The sequence below is a fragment of the Hyperolius riggenbachi genome, chromosome 2 (genome assembly GCF_040937935.1).
Source record: "Hyperolius riggenbachi isolate aHypRig1 chromosome 2, aHypRig1.pri, whole genome shotgun sequence".
Taxonomy (NCBI): Eukaryota; Metazoa; Chordata; class Amphibia; order Anura; family Hyperoliidae; genus Hyperolius; species Hyperolius riggenbachi.
This window is the reverse complement of record NC_090647.1, coordinates 307,064,421-307,091,887: the sequence shown is the minus strand read 5'-3', so window position 1 is coordinate 307,091,887 and position 27,467 is coordinate 307,064,421. Positions and strand designations below refer to the sequence as shown.

General features: G+C 43.6%; 1 protein-coding gene across 2 annotated transcripts in view; it reads right to left on the bottom strand.

The window, feature by feature from the left end:
* GRIK3 (glutamate ionotropic receptor kainate type subunit 3) overlaps nt 1-27,467 on the bottom strand; it is an 861,495-nt gene that overhangs the window by 469,085 nt on the left and 364,943 nt on the right. For both annotated transcript variants that reach the window (XM_068269053.1, XM_068269054.1), the window contains exon 5: nt 13,850-13,903. In XM_068269053.1, coding sequence (XP_068125154.1) covers nt 13,850-13,903 — 54 coding nt within the window. The remainder of the gene's footprint in view (nt 1-13,849; nt 13,904-27,467) is intronic.

Here is a 27,467-nt window from a genome sequence, read left to right as displayed (position 1 = left end):
CACTGAACAGGTATGCAGTGGTGGGTTCACAGAACAGGTATGCAGTGGTGGGTTCACAGAACAGGTATGCAGTGGTGGGTTCACAGTACAGGTATGCAGTGGTGGGTTCACAGAACAGGTATGCAGTGGTGGGTTCACAGAACAGGTATGCAGTGGTGGGTTCACAGAACAGGTATGCAGTGGTGGGTTCACAGTACAGGTATGCAGTGGTGGGTTCACAGAACAGGTATGCAGTGGTGGGTTCACAGAACAGGTATGCAGCCAGGAACAAGCTAAGCCTAACTAATCTTTCCCTATGAGAGAGAGTGTGCAGCAGCTCGCCCTACTCTCACTAATGCAGGCAGGCAGTGGCACACGAGTGACCATAATGGTCGCCGCTGCCTGCCTTTTAGTAGAGGGGAGTGGCTCCAGGGGCTAGTGTAGCCTAATTGGCTACACTGTGCCTGCTGACTGTGATGTAGAGGGTCAAAGTTGACCCTCTATGCATTATGGGGCGAACCGAACTTCCGCAAAGGTTCGCCTGCGGGACGCGAACGCGAACCACGGAAGTTCGCATGGAACCGTTCGCAGGCGAACCGTTCGGCCCAACTCTACTAGCTACTTTGAGCTACATTGATATATTGTGTAGACGCACGATACATATGTGCTCCAGTTAGTCAGTCTTTTGTTATTTTCGTATTACTCTCATTATACCATCTGTAACATTATATTGTATATTATCTGTGTACCGACTTCTCACTTGCCTCCTGACCTCGCTATTGTATAGTCCTCTTGTACCTCCGCCATCTGTTACAGTACCGACTCGGCCTGTCCCTGACCTTGTTACTGCCTGATCCTTGCACTACAACTGACATCTGATTCATGTGTATGACCCAGCTCGTTTATTGACATTGATTTAGCCTAGCTTCTCTGTACCTCGATATCTCTGACCTGTTCTTGACCTCAGCCTAATCTAGACTACGCTCTGTATATTGTTGTTGTATTTACATGCATGCTACCTCACGTACCTGAACTGTATGTTGCCTCATCACACACCAGCGTGATAATGGGCTTGAAAACTGCCATTGCCTGCACTCTGGCCATGGTGCGCACCAGTCCAGCATGGCCATCACTACACAAACAGCTGTTTGCGGTGCGTTACACAGTGAGTTTGGTCTGTCAGTGTGAAGCAGTACACTAATTACACTACCTGATTGATGTATACACATGCATGATGTTTTAAAGCACTTTAGGCTTCCAATTTAATGTGATTTCTGCCTTTGAAATGCTGCTGTGCATCAAATCCTGATTTTTCCCAGGGACTTTTGGTGTGTATCCCACTCCGCCATGCCCCCCTCCAGGTGTTAGACCCCTTGAAACATCTTTTCCATCACTTTTGCGGCCAGCATAAATGTTTCTAGTTTTCAAAGTTCGCCTCCCCATTGAAGTCTATTCATAAATATACACCACTATAATTCATAAAATCAATTAAAACTGTAGGCACCAATTCAGTGTTGTAGCTATATTCACATACCATCAATCTATTGATCTATATATTGTTGAGATATTATATATAAAATGATAGCCCTCAAGACGCTCAGTATCTGAGCTATCCTGGGCTAAGAACCCGGGTTCTGTATAGGGCTAAAGTAGAGTGCATATAAGTGCAAACAACCATATATTATAACGCATGTATCAAAAGATATATATATATACAACATTAAATACTCATAATCAAAAAATAGTGACCAATAATTAATACTGAGTGAGAACAGACGTAATAAAAAAGTGACCCCATAGAGATAAGATAGCCATATACTTAGCCGGACCAAAAGTAGAAGAGGGACTGAATTGGTACCAAGAAGAGAGCCCCGGTGGACAACTCCACCGGTATCGCGGCCGTCACGCCGCTTTTTCAGAGAGCGTGGGGGAATCCGTGTGTTCCAACGGCACCAGTGCGCTATCTTAACCACTTGAGGACCCACCCTTTACCCCCCCTTAAGGACCAGCGCTGTTTTAGCTGCTCTGTGCTGGGTGGGCTGTGCAGCCCCCAGCACAGATCAGGGTGCAGGCAGAGCGACCAGATCGCCCCCCTTTTTTCCCCACTAGGGGGATGATGTGCTGGGGGGTCTGATCGCTCCTGCCTGCCTGGGTGTTGCGGGGGGGGGGCACCTCAAAGCCCCCCTCCGCTGCGACATTCCCCCCTCCCTCTCCTACCTAGCTTCCCCCCGGAGATCCGAGGCTGCACAGGAACGGATCTGTCCTGTGCAGCCTCTAACAGGCTCCTGCCTGTCATGTGACAGCGATCCCCGGCCACTGATTGGCCGGGGATCGCTGATCTGGTACAACGCTACTACTGTTAGCAGCGTTGTACGGATGTAAACAAAGCGGATTATTTCCGCTTGTGTTTACATTTAGCCTGCGAGCCGCGATCGGCGGCCCGCAGGCTATTCACAGAGCCCCCCGCCGTGAATTGACAGGAAGCAGCCACTCACGCGAGCGGCTGCTTCCTGATTAATTAGCTTGCAGCCGGCGACGCAGAACTGCGTCGCTGGTCCTGCAGCTGCCACTTTGCCGATGCGTGGTATGAGTGCGCGGTCGGCAATTGGTTAAGTAGTGTAACCCGGAGATGACGTCAACGCATCTCCCATAGTCCGTATTGACGCATGAACAGTCATGCGTATGAGGTAGGAACTTATTAAGAAAAATATTTATAAATTTTGAACTATCATGTATGACCAAATGTAGATATATATGCATAAATATACATACACTTAAATCACGTCTGGACTCTTTCATATTAAATGCATGAAAAATTTACATTTACATAATTCAAATCAACAATCCAATTAGGCAAACCACCCATACGACAATGGGTGGTCCAATATTTATAAAGCCTTGGATAAAGCATGGCCCATTTTACAAGCTGACCCTGATATTTCAAGGTGTATTATGCCATACCCTTCAGTTACAGCCCAAAAATTTCCCACTTTGAGAGACCAATTGTGCTCCAGCCACTACAGATCTGAGCATATCCATACGCAGGGGACCCGGATCTGTGGTAGCTATCCTTGTGGGGCATGCAATGTGTGTCAATTTATGCAGAGACAAACTAGCATTAGTGACACTGCAGGTGAAAAAGAGTACACTCTAAAGCAATATATTAATTGCCGCACAAATGGATTAGTATATGCCCTTAGATGCAGTTGTCCTAAATTGTATGTAGGCCAGACCAAAAATGCTCTTAAGAAGAGAGTACAACAACAACATCTGTCTAATATAAGACTGACTGAAAGACATAGAAAAGAAGATAAAACTTTAACCTCAGTGGCCTCACCTTTTTGGAGCATCATACTGGTTCATAAAGTCAATTACAGGCTTTTGGATTAGAATGGGTTCGGCCGTCTATCAGGAGGGGGATATAGTTAAAATTCTCCTACAAAAGGAAGCCAGATGGATCTATTATCTAAATACCAAGGCACCTATGGGTCTCAATGAGGAGATTGATTTCTCTGGCTTTGTATAGGGGTTTAATACAATATGAATTACATACTAATATCTTTTTTTATCATTCCAGAGTTGTGTCATGTTTTTTGCATGGTTTGATATAAATAGTCAATTTATCAATTACTGGGGACTACTATAAGGATTATGGACGTTTCATAAATTACGTATGGATTACGGAACTACCTTATGGACCCATATTGATCTTCATGCGACGCATTTTTTTTTTGGCATTTTGCGCCGCTGTTTATTGTCAAAAATTGGGACTGCTTGCTCTTCCTCCTCTTGCTTATGATGGACTAGTTCTGAATCATTTGATATGATCATGTTGTGATATTGGGTTGAACTGCATTATGATTGTTTGCCTCTTTGGATTGTTGTTTTGAATTATGTAAATGTACATTTTTCATGCATTTAATATGAATGAGTCGAGATGTTATTTAAGTGTATGTATATTTATGCATCTATATCTACATTTGGACATACATTGTGGTTTAAATTGTATAAATATTTTTCTTGATAAGTTCATCTTAATATCTTGTATTTACCTTGTCCACGTCATCCAGCGAGACTCCACTGCGTTGGGGCACCTATTTGGATGGCTCTGCGCAGTTTCCTGGAGCAGCAATATACTTACCTCCTTATTTTGCGCTCCAGCGCGGCTCCGGTTTCTTCCGCATATGCATGACTGTTCATGGGAGATGCATTGACGTCATCTACGCCCACGTCATCTCCGCGTTACACTACTTAAGATGGCGCACTGGTGCCGTTGGAACACACGGATTCCCCCACGCTCTCTGAAAAAGCGGCGTGACGGCCGCGATACCGGTGGAGTTGTCCACCGGGGGTCTCTTCTTGGTACCAATTCAGTCCCTCTTCTACTTTTGGTCCGGCTAAGTATATGGCTATCTTATCTCTATGGGGGTCACCTTTTTATCACGTCTGTTCTCACTCAGTATTAATTATTGGTCACTATTTTTTGATTATGAGTATTTAACCACTTGCCGACTGCACGCTTATACCGTGCGTCGGAAAAGTGGCAGCTGCAGGACCAGCGACGCAGTACTGCGTCGCCAGCTGCAGGCTGATTAATTAGGAAGCAGCCGCTTGCGCGAGCGGCTGCTTCCTGTCACGGCTCCGTGAATAGCCTGCGGGCCGCCGATGGCGGCTCGCAGGCTAAATGTAAACACAAGCGGAAATAATACGCTTTGCTTACATTGTACGGCGCTGCCAATCAGCGGCCGGGGATCGCCGCCATGTGACAGGGGACGTCCCGTCACTGGCTGCACAGGACGGATAGCGTCCTGTGCAGCCTCGATCGCCGGGGGGGCCAGGTAGGAGAGGGAGGGGGAGGATTTTGCCGCGGAGGGGGGCTTTGAGGTGCCCCCCCCCGCAACACCCAGGCAGGCAGGAGAGATCAGACCCCCCCTACACATCATCCCCATAGGGGGAAAAAAGGGGGGCAATCTGATCTCTCTGCCTGCAACCTGATCTGTGCTGGGGGCTGCACAGCCCACCCAGCACAGATCACTCAAAACAGCGCTGGTCCTTAAGGGGGGGTAAAGGGTGGGTCATCAAGTGGTTAATGTTGTATATATATATCTTTTGATACATGTTTTATAATATATGGTTGTTTGCACTTATATGCACTCTACTTTAGCCCTATACAGAACCCGGGTTCTTAGCCCAGGATAGCTCAGATACTGAGCGTCTTGAGGGCTATCATTTTATATATAATATCTCAGCAATATATAGATCAATAGATTGATGGTATGTGAATATAGCTACAATACTGAATTGATGCCTACAGTTTTAATTGATTTTATGAATTATAGTGGTGTATATTTATGAATAAACTATTGTTTAATATATTTTTTGGTGTGGTGCCTTTTTAAAGGGCTGTATTTGCTCAGTTTGTTGTGTGTATATATATTGGCAGCCTTGGCACACACTTATGAGGCATGTGTGCGGATATCATTGTTTCTAATAATCCCCATTGAAGTCTATTAGCGGTTAGAAAGTTCACGCGAACCCAAACTTTTGCAGAAGTTCACGTTCGAGGTTCGCGCACCTAAAATCGGAGGTTCGAGCCATCTCTACCCTGCATTTGGCCAACCTGTTGTCTCTACTAGGATGATGTTACTTATTCCTCTTCCATCTACCTGCCACTCTGCTGGTCCCTGGCTCTGCTGGTCCCTGGCTCCAACTGATGTTGGATCATACATCTTGTCATGTAGGACTACCACCTCCTTCTCATCAAGATCACTGTACTTCATGATACCGAAAGCTCCTGAATGTAGCATCTCTTTTCCACATTCCTCTGCTCTTTTCTGGCATGGGAGGCAGATGGAGCCACAGAAGGAGAGGGAGCAGGGTGAGACAGTGGCTCTGACCTATTGCTCAAGTGGACACCCTGCTCAGCTGGTTACCCCTACATTTATTTATGTGGTGCCCAAAAGTTTAACTGCAAATATTACAGATTACAGATCAGAATGCAATGGAAATAGAAACACAGTACCTGGCACCAAATGCAGCAGGGCAGACACACCGGAGATGGGAATCGGAGCGTGCACGTCCAGAAAACAGTTGAAATCCAATGTAGTAGAAAGCAAAGGAGGAGGCACTGCCTCTGAAGAAGCTGGTTTAAACCAGCGAAACAGCTGTCAGGCATCTGTACCCCCACTGCTATGTACCTGCTATTTCTCCCACCGGAATAAAGGGATTTTAAAGAAGCGGTGCCTCCTCCTTTGCTTTCTACTACATTACAGATCAGAATGCGATAGTGATTATTTGTCAAGAAAATGGTGGAACCAGATTGGTTCCAGTCTGCATTGGATATGTTGCATCGATGTATGAAAGAAGTGAAACAGATAGGAAACAAATCATCCTACACCTACACCAAGGATGTCCAACTCCAGTCTTTGAGGGCCATATCCATGTCAGTGTTTAGGATGGACAAAAATTAAGAAATGTGTCCAGTTTGATTCTGTCCCATTAATTAATTTGAGCTGTGTCAAAAAGAATTGGATATCCCTGCGCTACACCATGTCCAGGTCATTAACCCTGAAATGTAACAGTTTTGTCTATCAATTGTAGTCTGCATTAGACTGTGTAATCTAGAGGAAGAAGTTCTAAATTCAAAGGGATTACGAGAGGCGCCTGGTGCATCTCAAACCTTCAACTGTTGTGTGCTCCCCTAATGTTATTGCCTGTGGAAGCAGGAATACACCTGTGAAACGCGTTGCAACATTTTGTGGAGTATGCCAATAAATGTTATGTCTATTTAAATTGACAGTTTTCTAGTGTCTGCTTATAGAAGGTAAGTCCACCACTACCTTCCAAGCATGTTTAACCTTTTTTTAACTTGTTTTATACTTCTGGTGCCTCTGTTTACCACATAGTTCTTGCATCCACCCTTGGTGGAGGGGGGTACCCTTTTTTTCCTATCTACAGAGAGCGACTTCTTAATCTTGAGTGGGGACAGGTCAATCTCCTCACCTGCCTATACAGGTAGCAGGTAACCCTGGTTTGTGAGTATATTTGTACTCTTTTACATCATCCATTCACCGGTACATACTACACTATATTGGGCTCTTGGTGTGACTTCTTTTGTAAATCCAAAGAGAGTTATAGTTTTTGATGGCTGATATTGCAAATATATTGCTCTATCTTAGGGAGGGTTTTTATATTTTTTACTGCTCTTTTAGGAATCTATTTGGCCTTGTTGACATTCAGCATGTAGGAAGTTTACTGTACTGAGTACTAAGGCAGATTAAAACAGGTGCAAATAATGTCCTGATGTTCATGTAGAACCTCCCCAAAGGACTCAGCAATAAGGAATGTTAATGCGTCCCTGTGCTCACTCTATCTTGCATACTTTATCTAGCCTTAGTATTTGGCAAAACTGTGTATTTTGTAAAGCCAAATGTTAATACGAGATACTGAGCTTTGACTCAGGAGCATTTAGATGCTTTCAGTGTAGTGTAATAGGCCAATTCATTAAGATCCCCAGGGCCTCGTAGGACTGAATTCTAGACGCACGCAGAACAAGCTAAGAACACAGCCTGAAGGAACTCTGCATTGTAACATCACCCTTGCAATATATCTGTCACTGCTCACCAATGGCGTTAATAGAGATTTCTTATCTACTCATTTATTACAAATCCCTTCCTTCTCCACCTCCGGGCATACCTCCACATTAAATGCATAAACCATAATTAATAGAAGGTTTTCCTCAAGCTCACTGGAATAGATAATAATCAACATGAATTTGCTGGCTGTGGAGTTTATCAAAGATGCCTTAAGGAGTCTAACTTAACTTTATAAAAATAAACATTGAGGCTGTATAATGTGCAGAATTAGTCTTTTTTTAGTTATATTTTCATCTTCTGGAGACAAAAAAAATTGTGGAAATGAAAACTTGAAGCTCACTTGTACAAAAAATAAAAAACAAAACTGTTTTACAAATTGTCTATACACATAGACCATATTCCTTTCCCTATTTTGCTGTAGCATTTTTGTGAAATAACAAGTTTCAATCTAAACTTAATAAAATATGTTATAATTATGGTATTCCTTAACCAAAGTATGAATATGCATACTTTATGAATGTGCCAAAATGAAAACATAACAGTGTGACACCGAGGGCCTATTTACCAATGCACCCTCCAGGCTGGAGATTATACATTGTCTGGATTTATTTTAAAAAAATGCATCATTGGGCATGATTGATAAAGCTTTGTCACCTGTTTTCACCTTATCTGTGTTACATTTTTAAGCTACCAATGAGGAAAAAAATAATATAATTAAGATGAGAAAGGTAATATTGAAATTAAGTTAATCAGGAACTACTTACTTTGAGTGATTATATAATATAATGGGCCTGATGGCCGGTAAATCCGAGACTAAGCACTAGTGTTGGGCGAACACCTAGATGTTCGGGTTCGGGAAAGTTCGCCGAACATGGCCGCAATGTTCGGCATGTTCGGGCCGAACCCCGAACTCCCCGAACATCCCGCTTTTGGGGGCCCTATGGGGTCGCAGGCATAAGGGGGGAGCATGCCCCGATCGCGGGGGGGTCGGAAATTCCCCCCACCCCCTCCGCTAGCGCTCCCCCCTCTGCCCGCTTCCCCATTCAAAAGTTAGGAAGTGAAACTGTACCTGTGCGGTAGTGGGTGGCTGGCAGTGGGCGGCACTATGGAGTGACTGAGGAGGAGGAGCAGTGCTGAACCGCCCGCTGCCCGGCCTCCCTCAACGCGTCACTCTCCGGACTCCTCCTCCTCCTCAGTCACTCCATAGTGCCGCCCACTGCCAGCCACCCACTACCGCACAGGTACAGTTTCACTTCCTAACTTTTGAATGGGGAAGCGGGCAGAGGGGGGAGCGCTAGCGGAGGGGGTGGGGGGAATTTCCGACCCCCCCGCGATCGGGGCATGCTCCCCCCTTATGCCTGCGACCCCATAGGGGGGCAGTATTCGGGCGAACAGGGCCCTGTTCGTGCCGAACAGGGGCCCTGTTCGGCCAGGCAATGAGCCGTTCGGGCGAACCCGAACAGTTTGGCCGAACACCACCAGGTGTTCGGCCGAACGCGAACATCACCCGAACAGGGTGATGTTCTGCAGAACCCGAACAGTGGCGAACACTGTTCGCCCAACACTACTAAGCACCTCCTTGATGTTTCCTCCATTTACATTGTTTTCAGTTATTTAATATGTTTGGCGCCTCCCTTACCTAGTTATATTAACTTGCCCACCTTGAGTCAAGTGAAGAGGTTGGGTTTTTACCCAAATTTTCAACTTTAATAGTATAACTAGCCTGGTTCCTTCTATACCCAAGCTGGAAGAGGATAGTGTTCCCCATAAGCTCATTAGGTGGTTGCCCGGTTAGCAACCCTTACTTGTGAGTACTCAGGTATTGTGTTATTAACATCATTATACTACTTGAGTTGCTCCGCTATTTTCGGCTCTCAATCTTGCCTTTTGTATCTACTCCAGGACACTTCACTCTCGTTCATTGAAGTGTCAAATAGCTTACAAAAATGTTTACCAGTACTTCTTCTAGAAGTGTAGGCTCTACTTCCTCCATCAGGTAGCCGCAAGTGATATGTCTGTTCTATAACAGCTGTTATACTGGCCACAGATGGGGAATCTCAGCCTCAGTAACAGAGCACTCATATGTTAAAAATGGTTAGATCACACAAGTTACTTGTCACTATGTCACTATGTCATGATGCTAAATCAGTTATGTGATTCAAACATTTATAATCACACCACTGTGATATCTGGAAAAAAGGAGCGCTCTAAGTGCGTTACCAAAGTAGGACTTTATTGCGCATAAAAAGTGATTACTTACAGGATAGTAGACATAAAAAAGCTTGTCAGCGGGTAGGCAACCCGTTACACTCCTCTGCGGCAAAGTTGCACGCGCCGTGGCCAGCAGCAGCGTGTCCGATGGAATCAGGGAGCTCGTCTTGCGAGGCAGTGGGCGGGGCCTAGGATTGTGGTGCGTGTAGCGTCATGACGCGTTTCGGCGCTCTGCGCCTTCATCAGATCAAGGCGCAGAGTGCCGAAACGCGTCATGACGCTACACGCACCACGATCCTAGGCCCCGCCCACTGCCTCGCAAGACGAGCTCCTTGATTCCATCGGACACGCTGCTGCTGGCCACGGCGCGTGCAACTTTGCCGCAGAGGAGTGTAACGGGTTGCCTACCCGCTGACAAGCTTTTTTATGTCTACTATCCTGTAAGTAATCACTTTTATGCGCAATAAAGTCCTACTTTGGTAACGCACTTAGAGCGCTCCTTTTTTCCAGATATCACATTACACATTCCCTATATGGAGCAGCATTATTTGTGAATTCCTGGTGTGGACTAGAGAATTTCTGGATTTGACTGGTCTGGGTTTCCTGGAGTTGAAAGCGCAAGGAACACACTTTTTTATAATCACACCACTGCCTTTGCTTATAGAGAGAACCTTTTATTAAACAAGGCTCATTTCTGAGTTAATGAAGGTTATCATCTGGGCTACAATAGAACTGGTTTCCTCATACAGCCCCCTCCAGCCGTCCCGTACCCTTGCAGTCACTCACAGAGCCTCTGGTCCCCTGCCACCACCCATCAGCTAGTTTTGTTTTCGCTGACAGGTCCTGACAGGGAGTGGGTGGGCTTTCTGTGCCTGGCCATGCGTATCCTGCTTCATGTTCCTGTCCTCATTAGCATCCTGCACAGGTGCAGGATGCTATTGTGGACGAGAACTAAAAGAAAAAACATCGTGGCCAGGCATGTTGGGCCTGTCAGCAAAAATGAAACTAGCTGGCGGCGGGGGACCAGAGGCTCCGTGAGTGCCTGCAAGGACACAGGACGTCCGCAGGAGGCTGGTAGAAGCCCCAGAAAAGTAAAACATTTTATTCATGACTTAAGTGGCCCTTTTAAGGACAACTGAAGTGAGGAGAATAAGGAGGCTGCCATATTTATTCTGACCACCAGTATGTTTTTGGGGGATATGAGAAGCCACCAAAGTGCCCAGAGGAATCCCATGCAAACATAGTGAGATCATACAAACATCAAATCTAGGACCCTAGCACTGCAATAAGAGATTACTGCTGCTTAGCCTAGTCTTCTTTTTTCTTCAGTGACTTCCGCAGACTGGGGACAAAAAAATCCTTACTTGAAGTCGCAAGAACCAAATTAGTAAGTCGTCTGATTTAATAACAGAGCTGTTGGTCAAACTTCTTACAATTAAGGGATTTGCAAGGTATTCTTCTAATCTTAGTGGCTCATATGAAATTAAATTGCAATGCAATATGATGACCAGTAGTTAGAGGCAGCTACAATCCTCGAGTATTAGCAAAAGATAAAGATCAGTGGATCTGACTAGCGTAGTCATACAGAATATTAGCATATTAAATGTAGATTAAGCCATCTGTGTAGTTTACCTGATTTACATGTAATCATAGAATATTATTTACTATAAAAAGAACTACGTTAGCAGTAGAGGCTATTTAAAGAAATCATGCTTTAAAAAAAATGCAAATGTTCAAAGAGTATCCTGCCTGGATAATTATCAAATGTGTGCATTTGTTCAATAATCCTGACAGTCAGCGAGTCAGATTCATTGATGTCACCACAGGAGATGAACTTCAGCGTTGCGTGCCAGCACAGATACTATGGGCCATTGAGTCCATATGCTACACAGTCACAAATCATTATGTGCATTTCTCAAACACTGTACACTCTTTGCTAACCATTGCAGGGTTTTCTTCCACCAGAAACAGAATCATTTCAATAGATTTTTTGTATTTTAGCACTAGTTAATATAGAACTATTTAGTAGTGAAAATGTACACACATTCACACAAGCGCACACACTTTGAAGTTGGATGACAGGTCGGGGGAATGGAACAGTTAAGTGGCTTCCAGAAGTATCCTTGGTAACTGGGGTATTTACATTTATGTGGTATGATACAATGTTAATGCCTTGCATTTTGTAAGAAATGAACAGCTGGAAAACGACGTACAAAGGGAGTTGTTTTGCATTTGGTTCCTCATTTCTCAGAACATCTAAATAGATATGAAATAAGCTGATGTAACACTCAGGATGAATATCAACTATGGTAACCAGGCAGTTGTCTTGTAACACCTAATCAGTAAGGTTTTCCATTTGTAACTACACGAGATATCTGTATGAGATGTAGTGTAGAAAATCAATATACAGTATATGGAACTGGAAGCAATGTCATAGCGATTCTGTCTTGATGCCTGTACTAATTATACATTTTCTGTTGTAATTTAAAAGTATAAGTCTGGGCATAGCTACAAAGCATAGTTCTTCCCCCTTCACCCCCTAGCAAGTGCAGCCAATTACCACAAGTGTGGCCATTGAAACTTATCCCCACAACCAGTATAGCTACCATTCTCCTTCCCATAAAAATTGCTACTACCATATCCCACCCCAGTCATCAATGTGGCCAATGCAACTCCCTCTCCAACACAGTATCTGTGCTAGAATAACTTCTCCCCTTCACCAATACAACAGTGAGCAGTGTCCTATCATCTGCAGTATAAACAAGTCTGGAGAGACAACCCCCCCAGCCCAATCTCATAATGTGTGCAGTATAACATATCTCCGCACTTCATAGCAAGTGTGGCCAGCAGAGGTCTGCTCAGTGCACCCCTACCCCTCAGCACCCCCTTTGCCTTCCATAGCAAAGTGACAGCAGTGTGGCAATCTTCCCCTACTGAAAGCATGTGCAGTGTAGCATCTGTTCTTACCCTCAAAGTGAGGGTGTAATACTTCCCATTCCCAACCTCAATCTCAACAAGTATCACCCCCCAGACACCTCTTTAGCAATATGCAGAGTAGCACAGAAGAGCAAGCGTAATGGTGATCACACATGACATGCTTCAGGAGCCTTACAAAGGAATGCAGGACAATAGGCGGCTGTATTTAAAGAAGAGGAAAGAACCCAGTGGAGCAGATATGTTTGCTCTGCTGCGCTACCCTACAAGCCTTGTGCCAGAAAATTAGCATAAAGTCACTTGGGCTTGGCTTTCTCCGCAAAGCCTGATTTCCTTTTTGCTACTGCACAGACGCTAGGCTAACTTAGGTAAATAAAAAGTAAGCTTTCGGCTAATAAGCCTTCTTCTGACTAGTCCTATCTATTACTAAGATGTTAAAACACACAGCTTATATAAACTGGACATTCAGAGGAGAAACATTCTTTTGCACACATTAATAAATGTCATTAGATGCCTAAATTACAACTTTAGGAGGGTCTCACAGGAATGCTAGCTATTTTTGACAAATAGATAAAACCTCTTTGTTTGCTAAAACATCACATACCACAAACTACGTGTGATGGGGAGACATCATAGATCCAGAGTTCAAACATGATTGGGCAGAAAACATACACTATTTGTATAAGCTAAAGAGAATCATGGCATTCACAACCTATCTTACCAGCACATGAAATACAACAAATAGTGGCATTAAACACTATCTTACCATCATATGAAATACAAAATGAAAAAAATCGTACCAGCACAAGAAGTTAAAATCCATGTTTAAATCTTCTACCATTTTGAACCAATGTATAAATTTTGATTCTTTTGTTAGTCTTTGTTCATGCAATTTAAAGCTACCCATTGATACAGTGACGAAAAGATTGCTTAAACAGACTGTGCCCACGTAAATAGAAATGTGTGGGCAATGGGAGATCAGTATATTTTTTATTATACTTTTTTTTTTGCTGTTAATAGTGAACCTGTGGTGGTTTATGTGCTCACATAGAGTTTGTCCTGTTTCTCCCACATAAATTTCTTTGGGGTATTTTGCACACATAATCAGATATAATGCAAATAAAACTTACCAACGTTGTAAAGATGTAATGATAATATTCTGTCATCATTCCCATAGCCATAGCCTGCAAACCAAGAGATACACAGAAGTAAGTAAAAGAGTGGCAACTGTTATATTGTAGTACTTTTATGTCATTTTTCAGACATTATTAAAGATGAAAACAATTCTCCATTGACAATGTACACTGTTCCCTTCAACTACTTATAATCTACTATACGTGGGAGCAAGTTTCTCTTTCTCATAGTCATGCAAAGAGTACCTTGTACTAAAATATGGAAGATAAAGAAAGACAATATACTTAGGAAAACCACCTTTTGTGTTCTGAATGATAAAATGTTTGGCCAGTGAAGAGATTAAAACCATGACTAACCTTACCTGGAAATTAGGGAATTAGGGCCCGTTTCCACTAAGAGCGGTGCGATGCGGCTACATAGCTGCATTGCACCGCATGTGTCCTGAAACACATGCACGGCAATGCAAGAGTTTCCACTGCCTGCATGTTGTTGCGGAGCAGCGCAGAGCGATCTGAGAATCTGCAGCATGCTGCAGATTCTTGCATGCCTGCATCCGCCCGCAGCCGCGTCCCATCTCCTCCATTGACTTCCGCATCGGGAGATGTGGAAGTGATGCAGCCGGCGGTGGAAGTGATGCGATGTGGCTAGGTAGCCGCATTCGCATCATTTTGTAGTGGAAACAGGCCCTTAATGTGCTCCTCTCAAACTGCATCAATTGCATTTCATCAAAGTTAGTGATGTTGGGAACTTGAAATTTTCAGTTAGCAAATGCAAATTTACTGCAAATGTTCACAAAGCAGCAAACTAGAGGGACTGTTCCTGGCCACAAAAGAGATGGAAAATTTGTTTCAAGGGGCTTAAAACCTAGACCGTGGCATGCCAGAGGGGGATCCATGGCAAAAGTCCCACAAAAAATTTAAGTAGGTGACTCAGATTTGTGTTTTAATCTCTAAAGGGCATAAATCACATTACATTCCTAAATTTGTTGAATAAAGTGCTTTAACATGTCTGGCGTGTGTACTCGTCGATCAGGTTGTGTTAGGGTTAGGCCTGGTTCACTCTGGCAGACAAAACTCCACATTTACCGCACTGCAAATAACCCCAAAGAGCTTTAATGATAACGTCAGTTGAGCGAAATATAGTTTTTACTAGTTGACACCTCCAGGACGTAAATGTTAGTCACTTCAATATTCACCTTGATGCTAGCTCTAAGTAGCTCACCTGAATAAGGTAGCTGGCTGGTGCACTTTCCCTGCAGGTTCACCACTCCTGCTCCATAGAATTCACAATAAATAAGGAAAAGGCACTCCACAGGCTTCAAACTTCCGTTTGTTTTATTGCGAGCAAAGACACTACATGTTACGGGTCACCTGACCCTTCCTCAGGACACTTGAGGAAGGGTCAGGTGACCCGTAACATGTAGTGTCTTTGCTCGCAATAAAACAAACGGAAGTTTGAAGCCTGTGGAGTGCCTTTTCCTTATTGATCGTAAATGTTAGTCCTCTGGGCAGCAATCTTTGTGTAGTGGTGACGGTCGCTGTGCTTGTGCGCACATTCGTGGAAGTGCAGGCGATTGTGGCTTTCCAGCCCCTATAATCGGGTTTAGGTAGTTCAATGACATTGTGGAGTGTGCATATCAGAGGAGGATGAGGATGTTGCAGCAAGGTTCCTAGCAGAATCAGTAGAAGATGGGGTGGGCTGCTATGTAGGCCAGTCAACTACTTCTGTTGCATTTTGTGAGTTTAAGGTATGTGGCCCCTGAACACTGGGCGATATACTAGGGCCAAAGGAAATCACAGCACCACAACCCCTACTATGACCCCTGCAGTGTGACCTGCCCCTGTCTGTTTATATATATATATTATAAAAAAAAACCTCTGCCAGGGAGGAACTAATTGTCACTTCATGCAGGTCAGGTGACAAGTTTATGCTATGTGTAATGATCACCTCAAAATATAGGCCCTGCCAGCAAGGCCTTATGCAGGGTAGTAGTGGGAACTAGGTGCCAGTAGTGATGGTGAAATATTATTGGGTTATGGTTGGTGCACTACTGGGACCAGAAGACCTGTCTCCAACAGCTAACATGGGTACTGGACACATAGAACAGCAATATAACAATAGCAAGAAAAAGAAAAACAGCCCTTACAAGGGCGATTGATTTATCAAGTCGATGCGCTACTAGGACCAGCAGACCTGTCTCCAACAGTATATTTTTGCAATAGACACACAGAAAAGCAATACAATAGCAAGAAAAACAATGTACCAGCCCAAGAAGGGCTATTAGCTGTTCAGGACACTGTGGTAGCAGCAATGATTCTTAGCAAGAGCCGTGAGCTGTCTCTTGTCCATCTTAATGTGTAAACATCAATATTCAGCACAGACACTTCTAGCTGTATACCAACCAAGAAATATATATCCAATTGACAAATCAACAATAATTCTACTTAAGTCTGTTGGAATCTACAGAAAGACAAAGAGAGGATCCAGGGGACGTGGGAAAAGACGTTATTCACTGCAGAACCAAAATAACTCTGTGACAAAATCTACAGAGTACACCCAGCCAACAACGCTAATAGCTCCAGCACAATCCAGCAGAGATGACAGCCACACATCTGGAGACTGTTCCCTCCTGGAGTCCTCAAACTCAGACCTCAGCTCCCAGGGTAGCCCCATCAAGGCTGTCCTCTGCAACGTCAGATCAATAAACAACAAAACAGCAATCATACATGATCTAATAGAGTCTTCTGATCTGGCCTGCCTGACTGAAACCTGGCTTTCTGAACCTGTTGGCCCCACCCTGGAGGCAGCTGTGCCAACAAACTATTCTGTGATATACTGCAACAGGAAAGAACGCAGGGGAGGAGGGGTTGCACTTTGCTTTAGATCAGCTTTGAAAATCAGACCACTTACTGTAGGTCCTACCAACTCGTTTGAATGCTTGGGGGTGCAACTTTCAGCTGAGGAAAACATTAACATATTGCTGATCTACCGCCCACCAGAAAAACACTCAGACTTCCTTGAGGAACTTGTAGACCTCCTATGCAACCTAACACTGGAACACCCCAGATGGATTGTTCTTGGAGATTTCAATACATGGGTGGACGACTCCTCTTCACAATTTGGAAAAGAGCTACCTCGTGCCTTACATGAACTGGGCTTCCTCCAATCAATCAGCTCTGCTACTCACAGGAAAGGTCACACTCTGGACCTTATATTCCATACTGGGCTGTCAATAGCCAATGTGGAAATTAATCCTGTTGCCTGGTCAGACCATCACACTATCCACTTCTCCCTCTCAATACCAGCCGTCAAACACCAGGTCAAGAATCAAATAAAATATCGCCGCTTAAAAGGGCTAACACCTCAACATATCCGAGATAACCTTAGCTTTGATGAATTGACTGACTCCAGCTTGGACCCTGATACTCTGGTGTTTAAATACAACAAATGTGTGTCCTCCACCTTTGAGACCATTGCTCCTCTGCGCACCAAATATCTTACTCCACACCATCATGCACAGTGGTTTGATAACGCTATAAAAGAGCTGAAAAGACAAGGCCGAAAACTTGAGAGGCTGTGGCGCAAATCTCAGTCCCCAGAAGACAAACATGCCTTAATCTTCCACTTGAAGAGCTACCAAAAGGTAATCACGGGAAAAAAATCATCCTTTCTATCACAAGAGATTGCAAATGCAGTTAACAAACCAGCCCAACTGTTCCGCACAGTGGAAAAACTCTGCAACCCAGCATGTCAAAAACTTAATATCGAGTCTTCAAAGGACCTCTGTGACCAATTTGCCCATTTCTTCACAGACAAAGTCTCCGCTATAAGGTCCGCCATCCAACTTACAGCATCTGAGCCTAATATAGCGCTGAAGACCATTAGCAGAGACAACGTAACACCTTGGTCAAACTTCAAAGAAATTGATGAAGAAGTCACATCAAGCATCCTCCTTCACGTCCGCCTAACTACCTGTGACCTGGATCCTGGCCCAACACAGTTCATGTTGAACTGCCCCGACCTGTTCGTACCGGTATTCCTCAAAATTGTTAACTGTTCCTTACAATCAGGGATGTTTCCTGCTTTACTGAAGGAAGCAATCATCAGGCCTCTCCTCAAAAAACCCTCCCTGGACCCAGATGCAATGACCAGCTACAGACCTGTCTCTAACCTCCCCTTTCTGGGCAAGCTAATTGAAAAAGCTGTATACCTCCAGCTAGAAGCCAGAATCCTACAAAATAACAGTTATGACCCATTCCAGTCTGGCTTCAGGAAACACCACAGCACTGAAACTGCCCTCATCCAAATATGCAACCACCTGCTCATGGCAAGAGACAGAGGAGAGTGCTCGATCCTCATACTGCTAGACCTTTCTGCAGCCTTTGACACAGTTGACCATGACATCTTGATAAACAGGCTACAGGAATACTGCGGCATTGATGGCATAGTACTTCAGTGGTTCCAATCCTTCTTGAGTGGCAGAACCCACAAAGTGTCTATGGGGCCCTTCCTGTCCACCCCTGTAACACTTAAGTATGGGGTGCCCCAGGGCTCAATCCTCTCTCCCCTGCTTTTCACGATTTACATGCTACCATTGGGAAAACTAATCCAAAAACATGGCCTGACATACCACTGCTACGCAGACGACACCCAACTATATCTTTCCTTCAAGCCTGGTGTGACAGACCCAACTCTAACTATAAACGCCTGCTTACGTGAACTACAGCAATGGATGAATGACAACTGGCTGAAACTAAATGCAGACAAAACTGAAGTCCTTCTGATTGGAGGGCAGAGCATGATAACAAAACAACTTAACTTGCAGTCTTCACCACTGGGAATAGGAGGCACGGATCTACGCAGCTCTGATCATGTGCGTAGCCTGGGAGTTCTAATTGATGGGGATTTAAACTTCAGAACTCAAATCTCTGCGGTGGTGAAATCATCCTATTTTCACCTGAAGAACATTGCAAAAATCAAGCACCTCATACCCCCAGAAGATCTGCCAACCTTAGTCCACGCCTTCATCACATCCCGACTGGACTACTGCAATGCTCTCTACACTGGCCTTCCAAAAAAGGTCTTGTACCGCCTACAGCTGATACAGAATACTGCTGCCAGACTGCTAACCAACCAACCCCGTCACTGCCACATAATGCCAGTCCTGCATTCCCTTCACTGGCTACCTATAGAATGGAGGGTCCTATTCAAGATCGGCCTACTGACATTTAAATCCCTGAATAATCTAGGCCCTGGATACTTGAAAGATATGTTACAGCTGCGTAGCAATCCCCGCATTCTCAGATCCACAGGTTCTAATAATCTAGTCATACCCAGAGTCCACTTGGAAACTTTTGGTCCCAGAGCCTTCTGTCATGCTGCCCCTATGTTTTGGAACTCCTTACCTCAACAGATCAGGACAGCCCAATCCCTGGATGTGTTTAAATCCAGACTGAAAACCCACCTGTTCAGTCTGGCATTTGCAGAAATATAACTTTTGTTGTGTGAATACTTCATCCTACTAACTACTGAATCTGAGAGAGCCTAAGCGCTTTGAGTCCTATGGGAGAAAAGCGCTATAGAAATGTTATTGTATTGTATTGTATAATCTGCACTGAGGACACAGAACACAGGCCTAACAAATGTTCTCCCTGTCAGCAAGCAGCACACTCTCCCTGATCTGCCTAGCACAGAAGCCGAATACAGACTGCAAAATGGCTGCTGTGCTGTCTTTCTGATAGGAGGGGGGGCGATTCAGGTGGGAGGGATAGCTGATTGGCTGCCATGTGTCTACTCTGGGGTGAAGGGTACATTTTGGCTTCATTATTATGTATAGGGGTAGGTCAAATATGCCATATAGTGATGAACAGATGCAAATGCAAACAACTGATGTTTGCCGGGAACTGTACTTAGTGTACTTTCACAACAGTGGCTGGATGGTGTAATGGTTAAGGGCTCTGCCTCTGACACAGGAGACCAGGGTTTGAATCTCGGCTCTGCCTTGTTCAGTAAGCCAGCACCTATTCAGTAGGAGACCTTAGGCAAGTCTCCCTAACACTGCTACTGCCTATAGAGCGTGTCCTAGTGGCTACAGCTCTGGCGCTTTGAGTCCGCCAGGAGAAAAGCTCAATATAAATGTTATTTGTCTTGTCTTGTCTAACAGTTCGGGTCATCTCTAATCACAGTGAACAATATAATTGCATTGCAATGTGAGGCAATTATATTCCTAGTGTACTTTCACATCAGCGCATCACATTTACGTTGGAATAGCCTGTAGCACGCTGTGCGTTTACTGGGCAACAATGCGAATAGTGTGTAAACTGCCTAAATCTATTTTAAAACATGCAACTTTGGCTATCATTTTGAATAGCTTTGAAATCCTATACCTCCATGCATCCAAAATGGCATACCTGAATCAGGGCATCTACATAATCATTTAGGCCCATATGCAATTTATTTTTTCACCTGAGTTATCTTCTAGGAGATAATTTTCATTTTCTTTGTAAACTAAATTTTATACATTTTACAATCAAAAAAGTACCCAAAAGTTGGTGAATAAGTACTATCAAATTTATTTTGAGTATTTTCTTGCTTGTTGGTGACTTAAAAGGCGTTTTATTTCAAGTTGTAAAAATATCACCTAGGAGAAAAGTCCGGAGAAAAAGTTAATTGCATATGGGCCTTAGTGTTACTGACTGACTAGAATCAGCTCAACAGCCAATGTAACTTTTTTTGCAAATAAATTAATTCCAGGTGTCGCTAAGGATCCATCATGTTGAATCCTTAATGGCCCTCCTGCCGAGCAGGACCGAAAGCAATATTATTTTTGCTTCCCCCATCCGCAGAAATCTACTTTGTAATGTAGTCGACCCCCCCCCCCCCCCCCCCTCAACATTTCACCAATGTAATTTTCACATCAAAAATGCTATTTTTGATTTCGAGGATTTGCGAAGATGCATTGTATTTTTGCAATACAGTCAAAGGAAACTATTTTTTATTTTGGAAATTCATGAAAAATGCAAAGATGAAAACATTTTTACAGTGAATTTGCAAAAAGCGCAAAAATCAATTTTTAGCATGAAAAGTCGCAAAAAATGTGTGAATTTACAAATGTATTCCAAAATTATTTTCGCTGAAAAAACTAATTTTACATTATTTTTGCGAAAATGAATGCAAAACAAAATACTTATTATGACAATTATCACATGTGTGTACGTAGCTTAAGGCTAGGCAAGAAGTAGCCCTGATGGCAGCTGCTGTGACCCACACATGCCCAGTTCAGAAGCACATGCACTGGGTATACACAGCTGATCAGCCCATGCTCGCCCAGGGCACAGGAACTTGTGGACATTAAAAAGGAAATAAGAAAAAAATGATTTATAGTGGATTATACTCTAAGACAAATGCACATTTTATATGTACTGTATGTGTACACATGTTTTTACAGTTTTTGTGATAGTGGTCCTTTAATTTTCTATCTGTGGATATGAGCTTGTAGAGTTATAAGGTTTCAGCTGGCAGTAGCTTTCAGAAAAAGTTTGAACTGTGTGCACAACAGAGACTTTCTGGTTGCTTTATTTATTGCTAGTGTTGGCACTCTAGAGGAATTTACTACTTAGGAAGATATACAAATGAGACTACCATCTGGCAGCAGTATACATGTTGCTTTTAAGTGCCACTTAACTGTTAATCTACAGACTTTCTGGGATTATATATGGTTACTATTTAAATTTAAACTGAAAGTGAAACCCTATTTTTTTTCTTATAGCAAATCTTTTTACAGCAGTGACCATAGCGTGCAATTTATATACTATATATCTTCTAGAATAAAATTCCTGGTTCCCTGCGTCACGCTGACCCTGTGTAGCTTTGTCCGTACCTTTTGCTACTGTGCATGTGCGCAGCACGGACCCAGCCTCACAGAGACAGGAGGAAGGGGCCAGGGAACCGAGCGGGCGGCGTGTGAGCGGGCGGCCGGATGTGCGGTGGGTGAGCGGGCGGCTGGGTGTGCGGCGGGTGCGCGCGCAGCAGCGGGAGGCGAGCGCGCACGGCAAAAAACACTGACCTAGAACCCATTTTTAAACGGTCTTAGGTCTGCTAGTATATATATAAAACCACCTCACTTGGGGTGGGCCAATGTTCTCCAACACTAGAGGTGGAGATTCCAAAGTGTGCCCAACAATTGAACCCACCCCATTATAGGTAGCAAATTTTCACTGACTAAGAAGACCCCTAGCCAGACACGCCCCCAGTATTAGGAAGGTTCCCCCCTCCCCCAGTATATTTAGCAAGCTGTGCTTCCACTATTAGGTAGCCTCCCCCCTCTGCCCCAGTATAAAGAGCCAGATGTGCCCCCCAGTGTTATATAGCCTCCCCCGTATAGATAGCCAGATGTGCACCACAGGATTAGGTTGCCTCCCCAAATATAAATAGCCAGATGTGCCCCCCCCCTCCAGAATTAGGTAGCCTACTCCCTAGTATAGATAGCCAGATATGCCTCCTCCAGGATAAGGAAGCCCCCCCCCAGTATACATAGCCAGATGTGCCCCCCAGGATTAGGTATCCTCTGCCCAGTATAGATAGCCAGATGTGCCACCCAGGTACGCCTCCCCACCATATGCAGAACGGTGCATGGGTACAACTCAACTGTCAGCCCCGCCAAGTACTTCTGTGTATATCCTCCACATCGCACAGTTCAGCATCTCCTCTCTAATCCCTCCAGCAGTCCAGTAATGAGAGGCACCACTAGAGGGTGTCAGATAGGCGATATTGAACTGTGCAATGGGGAGAACAGATGCTGAGGTTCCTGGCATGCTGATAGTTGAGTTGTGCCTGTGGCTTCCATTCGCATTACACTGCTTATCACCAGGCAAGGGTGGGAGGGGGGCAATGGATGACGCCCAACCACCCTATAGACTCTGCGCTCAGAGGCCTTGGCTTGGCCCTGCACATCATTTAAGTCCCACCTCCAGCCTGGATATCACTGCATGCAAAAATACACTCATGGTATTATTTTTATTAAAGCGTACAGCTTTTTTTTCACAAGTGCCTAAAACATATGTGCATCACTTTATATAAAGTCATTGTAAGGATTTTTTTTTCCCCTTGAATCCTTAAGACCCTTTTTATGCTTGCATTGCAAGTGTGCATTGCACTGGCCTGTTTTACCACAGGGTAATATTGTAGCAATGCAAGTATATGGGGCCTTGCACACTTACCGTGTCACAAGCTTCCAAATTGCCACCTAGCTGATGCAAAGTTAGCAATGCGTTACCGTATGACTTCCACGGCGACATAGCGGAGGTGGAAGTCATTTGAGTCAATGGGTGTTGAAGGAATTGCGGTGCATTGCGGCATGCATGCTTGGACCGTCAATAATTCCAGGGAGTACTAGGAATGTACTTCCTGCCCAGCAAGGCAGCAGGGAGTACGTCAGTGAGTGAGGGGAGGCGCTAAGCATATGACCCTGTCTGCACACTCTGCTGCCGGGTCATATGTTTATCATTTTTTGCCTGAAGGACACCTGAAATGAGAGGGATATGAAAGCTGACATGTATTTCCTTTTAAACAATGATCGTTGCTTGGCTGTCCTGCTGATACTCTGCATCTAACTACTTTTTGTAACTTAATATTAAAAATACAGTAATTTTCCATTTGAATGTGAATTTCCAAAACAGGCTGAAGCTCAAGTTGCTGTACTTTACTGTTGTGGATTCTGCAATTTCTTTGTGGAATACACACTGCTTAGAGACGTTCTACCTTGCTGCATGAATAATTAACTGCACACAGTAGGAACTTGCTACTCATTATCAACACCTGGACTAATCCAGAGACTGGCAGCGAATCTGAGCAGTTGTGTATGACAAGCTTCTGTTAGAAGCTGTGTTAAATAACTTAGATTTTTAGTGTTTTAAATGCAAAACATTTTACTTGCTTAAATGTGAGCAAACTGAAGTATGCTTTCATCAATAATGCTATATACCTACATGATTGATTTTACATCATTTAAAGGTGTTACTAAATACCAAGTTACATTACGGAGTACTGGAAAAACTACATTTCTTTTTGTAGTCATATAGAAAGATCCTCAAAGCCTCTCTAACAAAAAAGGTTTCCCAAGTACAATTTTGCTTTCATAAAGCATAAGATATTTGCAAGAATACAGCTCTACATGAACCTGAAGTACTCCCATAATACTCCAGTACATCAAAGGAATATGAAAATAATTCCTTTATGCCCATTTTTATGTCCATGAAAATCAGTGGTTGGCTACCATGGCAATTAAGTGTTATGAGTACCTGTATACACTATTTTGTTCTTCATATTACTAAAAGGATAATACAACAGGCCTGGCTCCTTCACTTGTATTTTTGCCTCAGTTTGTGACTTACCCCACTGGCTACTCTCATCATTGGTCATGTTTATCAACCCCTAGACAATCCATGCAAATCAGTTGAAATATAATATTTTCTGATTTCTGAAGCTGTAGAGCCAAGTTGCTCCAAATGAACACACATAATAGGCAGGATGTCAGCCCTTTTGAAGTATATAATTACACATTTTGAATTAATGAGTAATAAAATTCAGGAGTTAAGGGGGAGCATTATGAAACAAATTTAAAAATACAGATTAAATGATCTCTAGACGCAGAGGGATGCACTGGTTTAAATAAGGAAAGAAAGCATGCAAGCAAAGTCACATCTCCGAGAACAAACTGTCTGCAGTCCTCCTACATCGATGGCTGTGACATGTTACAACATCAAGGAAGCTCTTCTTCCAAGCCAATGAGTCCCAGACAACAGTTGCTGAATGTTGACTAATTTGATTGCAATTTATTTTAGAAATAGGGATGTTTAACTGTTGGTATGCAACATTCCTTTTTAGTTACTTGTTTTAAAACCCTTGTTTTCCTATAAAACATGAGCAAGGTTGTTTACATAAAATTTGAATACTAACATGCTTGAGGAATGTGTAGCCCTGCTTGACACTGGCAATTAATCGGCCTCACAGTAGTTCCAATGAACATCAAGTAAGACGCTCTGACCCCTATGATGTCTGCCTGGGCTGCTCAAATAGTGATGCAGTATAAGATGTTGCTTACAGCAATGTATGTGCCTATAGCAATTTCCTATCCTTAGCAGCCCTGTACACAATCTATTAAGTCTTTATACAGGTCAGTGACTGCACATCAGTTAGTTAGTTTCAGCTGTGGTGAGCACTGTTGGGTGGCAGAGCAAAGATAAGACTGGTTGGTCATGCAGCTGGAAACAATGAGTTCTTGCTGTAAGCTGGAATTTATTTTGCTTTTTGAATTAATGTATATATTATAGCTATGTGTATATTTCTATTTTTTTATAATTGTTCACATTCCCAAAGTCTATGGTCAAAAACTTGTGCAATGGCCGGAGATCTTCTATTACACCATGCTGCTACACGTCATATAACTTAAATGTGCATTATAATAATAATAATAATAACAACAAGACTTATTATTGAAATTATTATTATTATTATTAGCACCATCATCCTTGGTGGCATTCCACAATGTAAGCAATAAATATAGAGGTGGTAACAGGCCTAGCACTTCCATAGGGGCAAAATGGGCAATATCCCAAAGTTCCAGAGCCAGCTGATGGTCCCCCAAGTTTCCCTAAGTTAATGTCTAGCCCCTGGGCACCCGTTTTACCCACAATGCAGCAAACTCACCTGTCCAACTGGCATGCTTCCTCCTTCTTTCTGCATCCTCCCTTCTCCATCTTCCTGGCATCTCAGTCACTGTGACCCACCGCCATGTTCAGCAAATACATATATGCCTGCGTGAAATGTAGAAGAGCCACTGACGAAGATGGAAGGACACAGATGAAAGAAGGGATCGCACCGGCTGGAGAGAGGTGAGTTTGCTCTGCTGTGAGTACTCTTTGGTGAAATGGGGCCCAGAGGGATCACCTTGTACTATCGAGGGAGGAGACAAATGCCACTCAATGCTGCTACTTGGGGGTGTGTGGAACAGTGGGACCACCTGATGCTGCTATGTAGGGGAGGAGCCACCTAATGCTGCATTTGGGTCAGGGTGACAAAAGCAGCCCAGCACTGCTATTCTGCTACCTGGGGAGGTGGAAAAAAATCATGCCACCTTACGTAGCTGTCTTGGGGGAAGAGGCTGCATGCATGTGGAAAAGAAAGGAGGGGGGGGGCAAATGCCACCAAATGGGGGAGGGGAGTAAGGGCAGGGTGGCCACTTTTTAGATTATTCCCAGGGACACATTTTGATTAGAACTGGCCCTTGGTGGTAATGAGTCATTCGGCACACACATTCATGGACAAAAATATTGGCACCCTCACCCTTGCATGTATGTCCGAAAATGCACCACTTTTCTTAAACGATTGTTAAAATTACAAATGCTTTGGTATAATGTGTATTTCTTTTGTTGGCACATGAAGAACACAACAAAAGAAAAGAAGAAAAATCTGAGACATTCTGAGACATTCCACACAAATACATCAAATATGACCTAGGCAAATTATTGGCACCTTCAACTTGTTATTTGGTAACACACCCTTTGGAAGAAATAACTGTAACAATAACTGCATCAATAAGTCTTGTACATCTCTCTACTGTAATTGTAGACCACATTTCTATTGCCAGCCTCTCTTTTTTTAAAGTTGAATTTTATTGAATGTTTAAGAAAAATACCAGCAACAGACATTACAGTATGATATATCAACACCCCCCCCCCCCCAATTAATCCATTCCCAATCCACCCACCCCGGATTCAGTGCAACTCAGAGTAAAAAAAAAACAAATTTCGTAGCAATAGTAGAGAGATAACTCGTAAGAGCATCTCAGTATATCATAATAAATAACTCATTCCAACATTCACCCAAAGCCTTTGACTAAGTAGAGTTATCTAAAGCATCGTTGTTGTCAATATATTCAATCCAATATTGCCACATCTTTTCAAATTTTTCAGGGCATTTACGTTTGAAAAATGTAAGTTTATACAGCACCATAGCCCCATGCATTCACTTAGTCCATGAAGAGACGGAGGGGGGAGTATCACTACCCCATCTATAAAGAAAACTTCCCTTCTTCCATAGAAGCTCATCAATTGTACCATGGTGATACCTTGAGGGGAAATATTGGAGTCAAAATACCATGCATAACCCTTAATACATCCATCCACTCCACATCTGAAAAGTGGGCAGACATCTAGAGACCACTTTTCATGTGCACCATCAAATCTTGGACAGGAGACAGGTATCAAAATAGAATATATCTCTGAAAGAGGCCTTTCCACTCTCTGGAGAATTAGAAGGCGTTCTAGAGTGTCCGATTCCCATACCCATTGCTAGCCTCTCTACGTCAGATTTTAAGTGTTCCTTCTCCCAACTGCTGTTTTTAGTTCTGGTCACAGTTGTTCTATGGGATTTTGATCTGGACTCATTGCTGACCAGTCACAGTTGTTCTATAGGATTTTGATCTGGACTCATTGCTTGCCACATCAGAACACTCCAAAACTTTGCCTTAAACCATTTCTGGGTGCTTTTTGACAGGGACATTTTGGTTAACATGGGGCGCTGGGCAAAAATGAGCATGAAGCCTCTTACATTCCC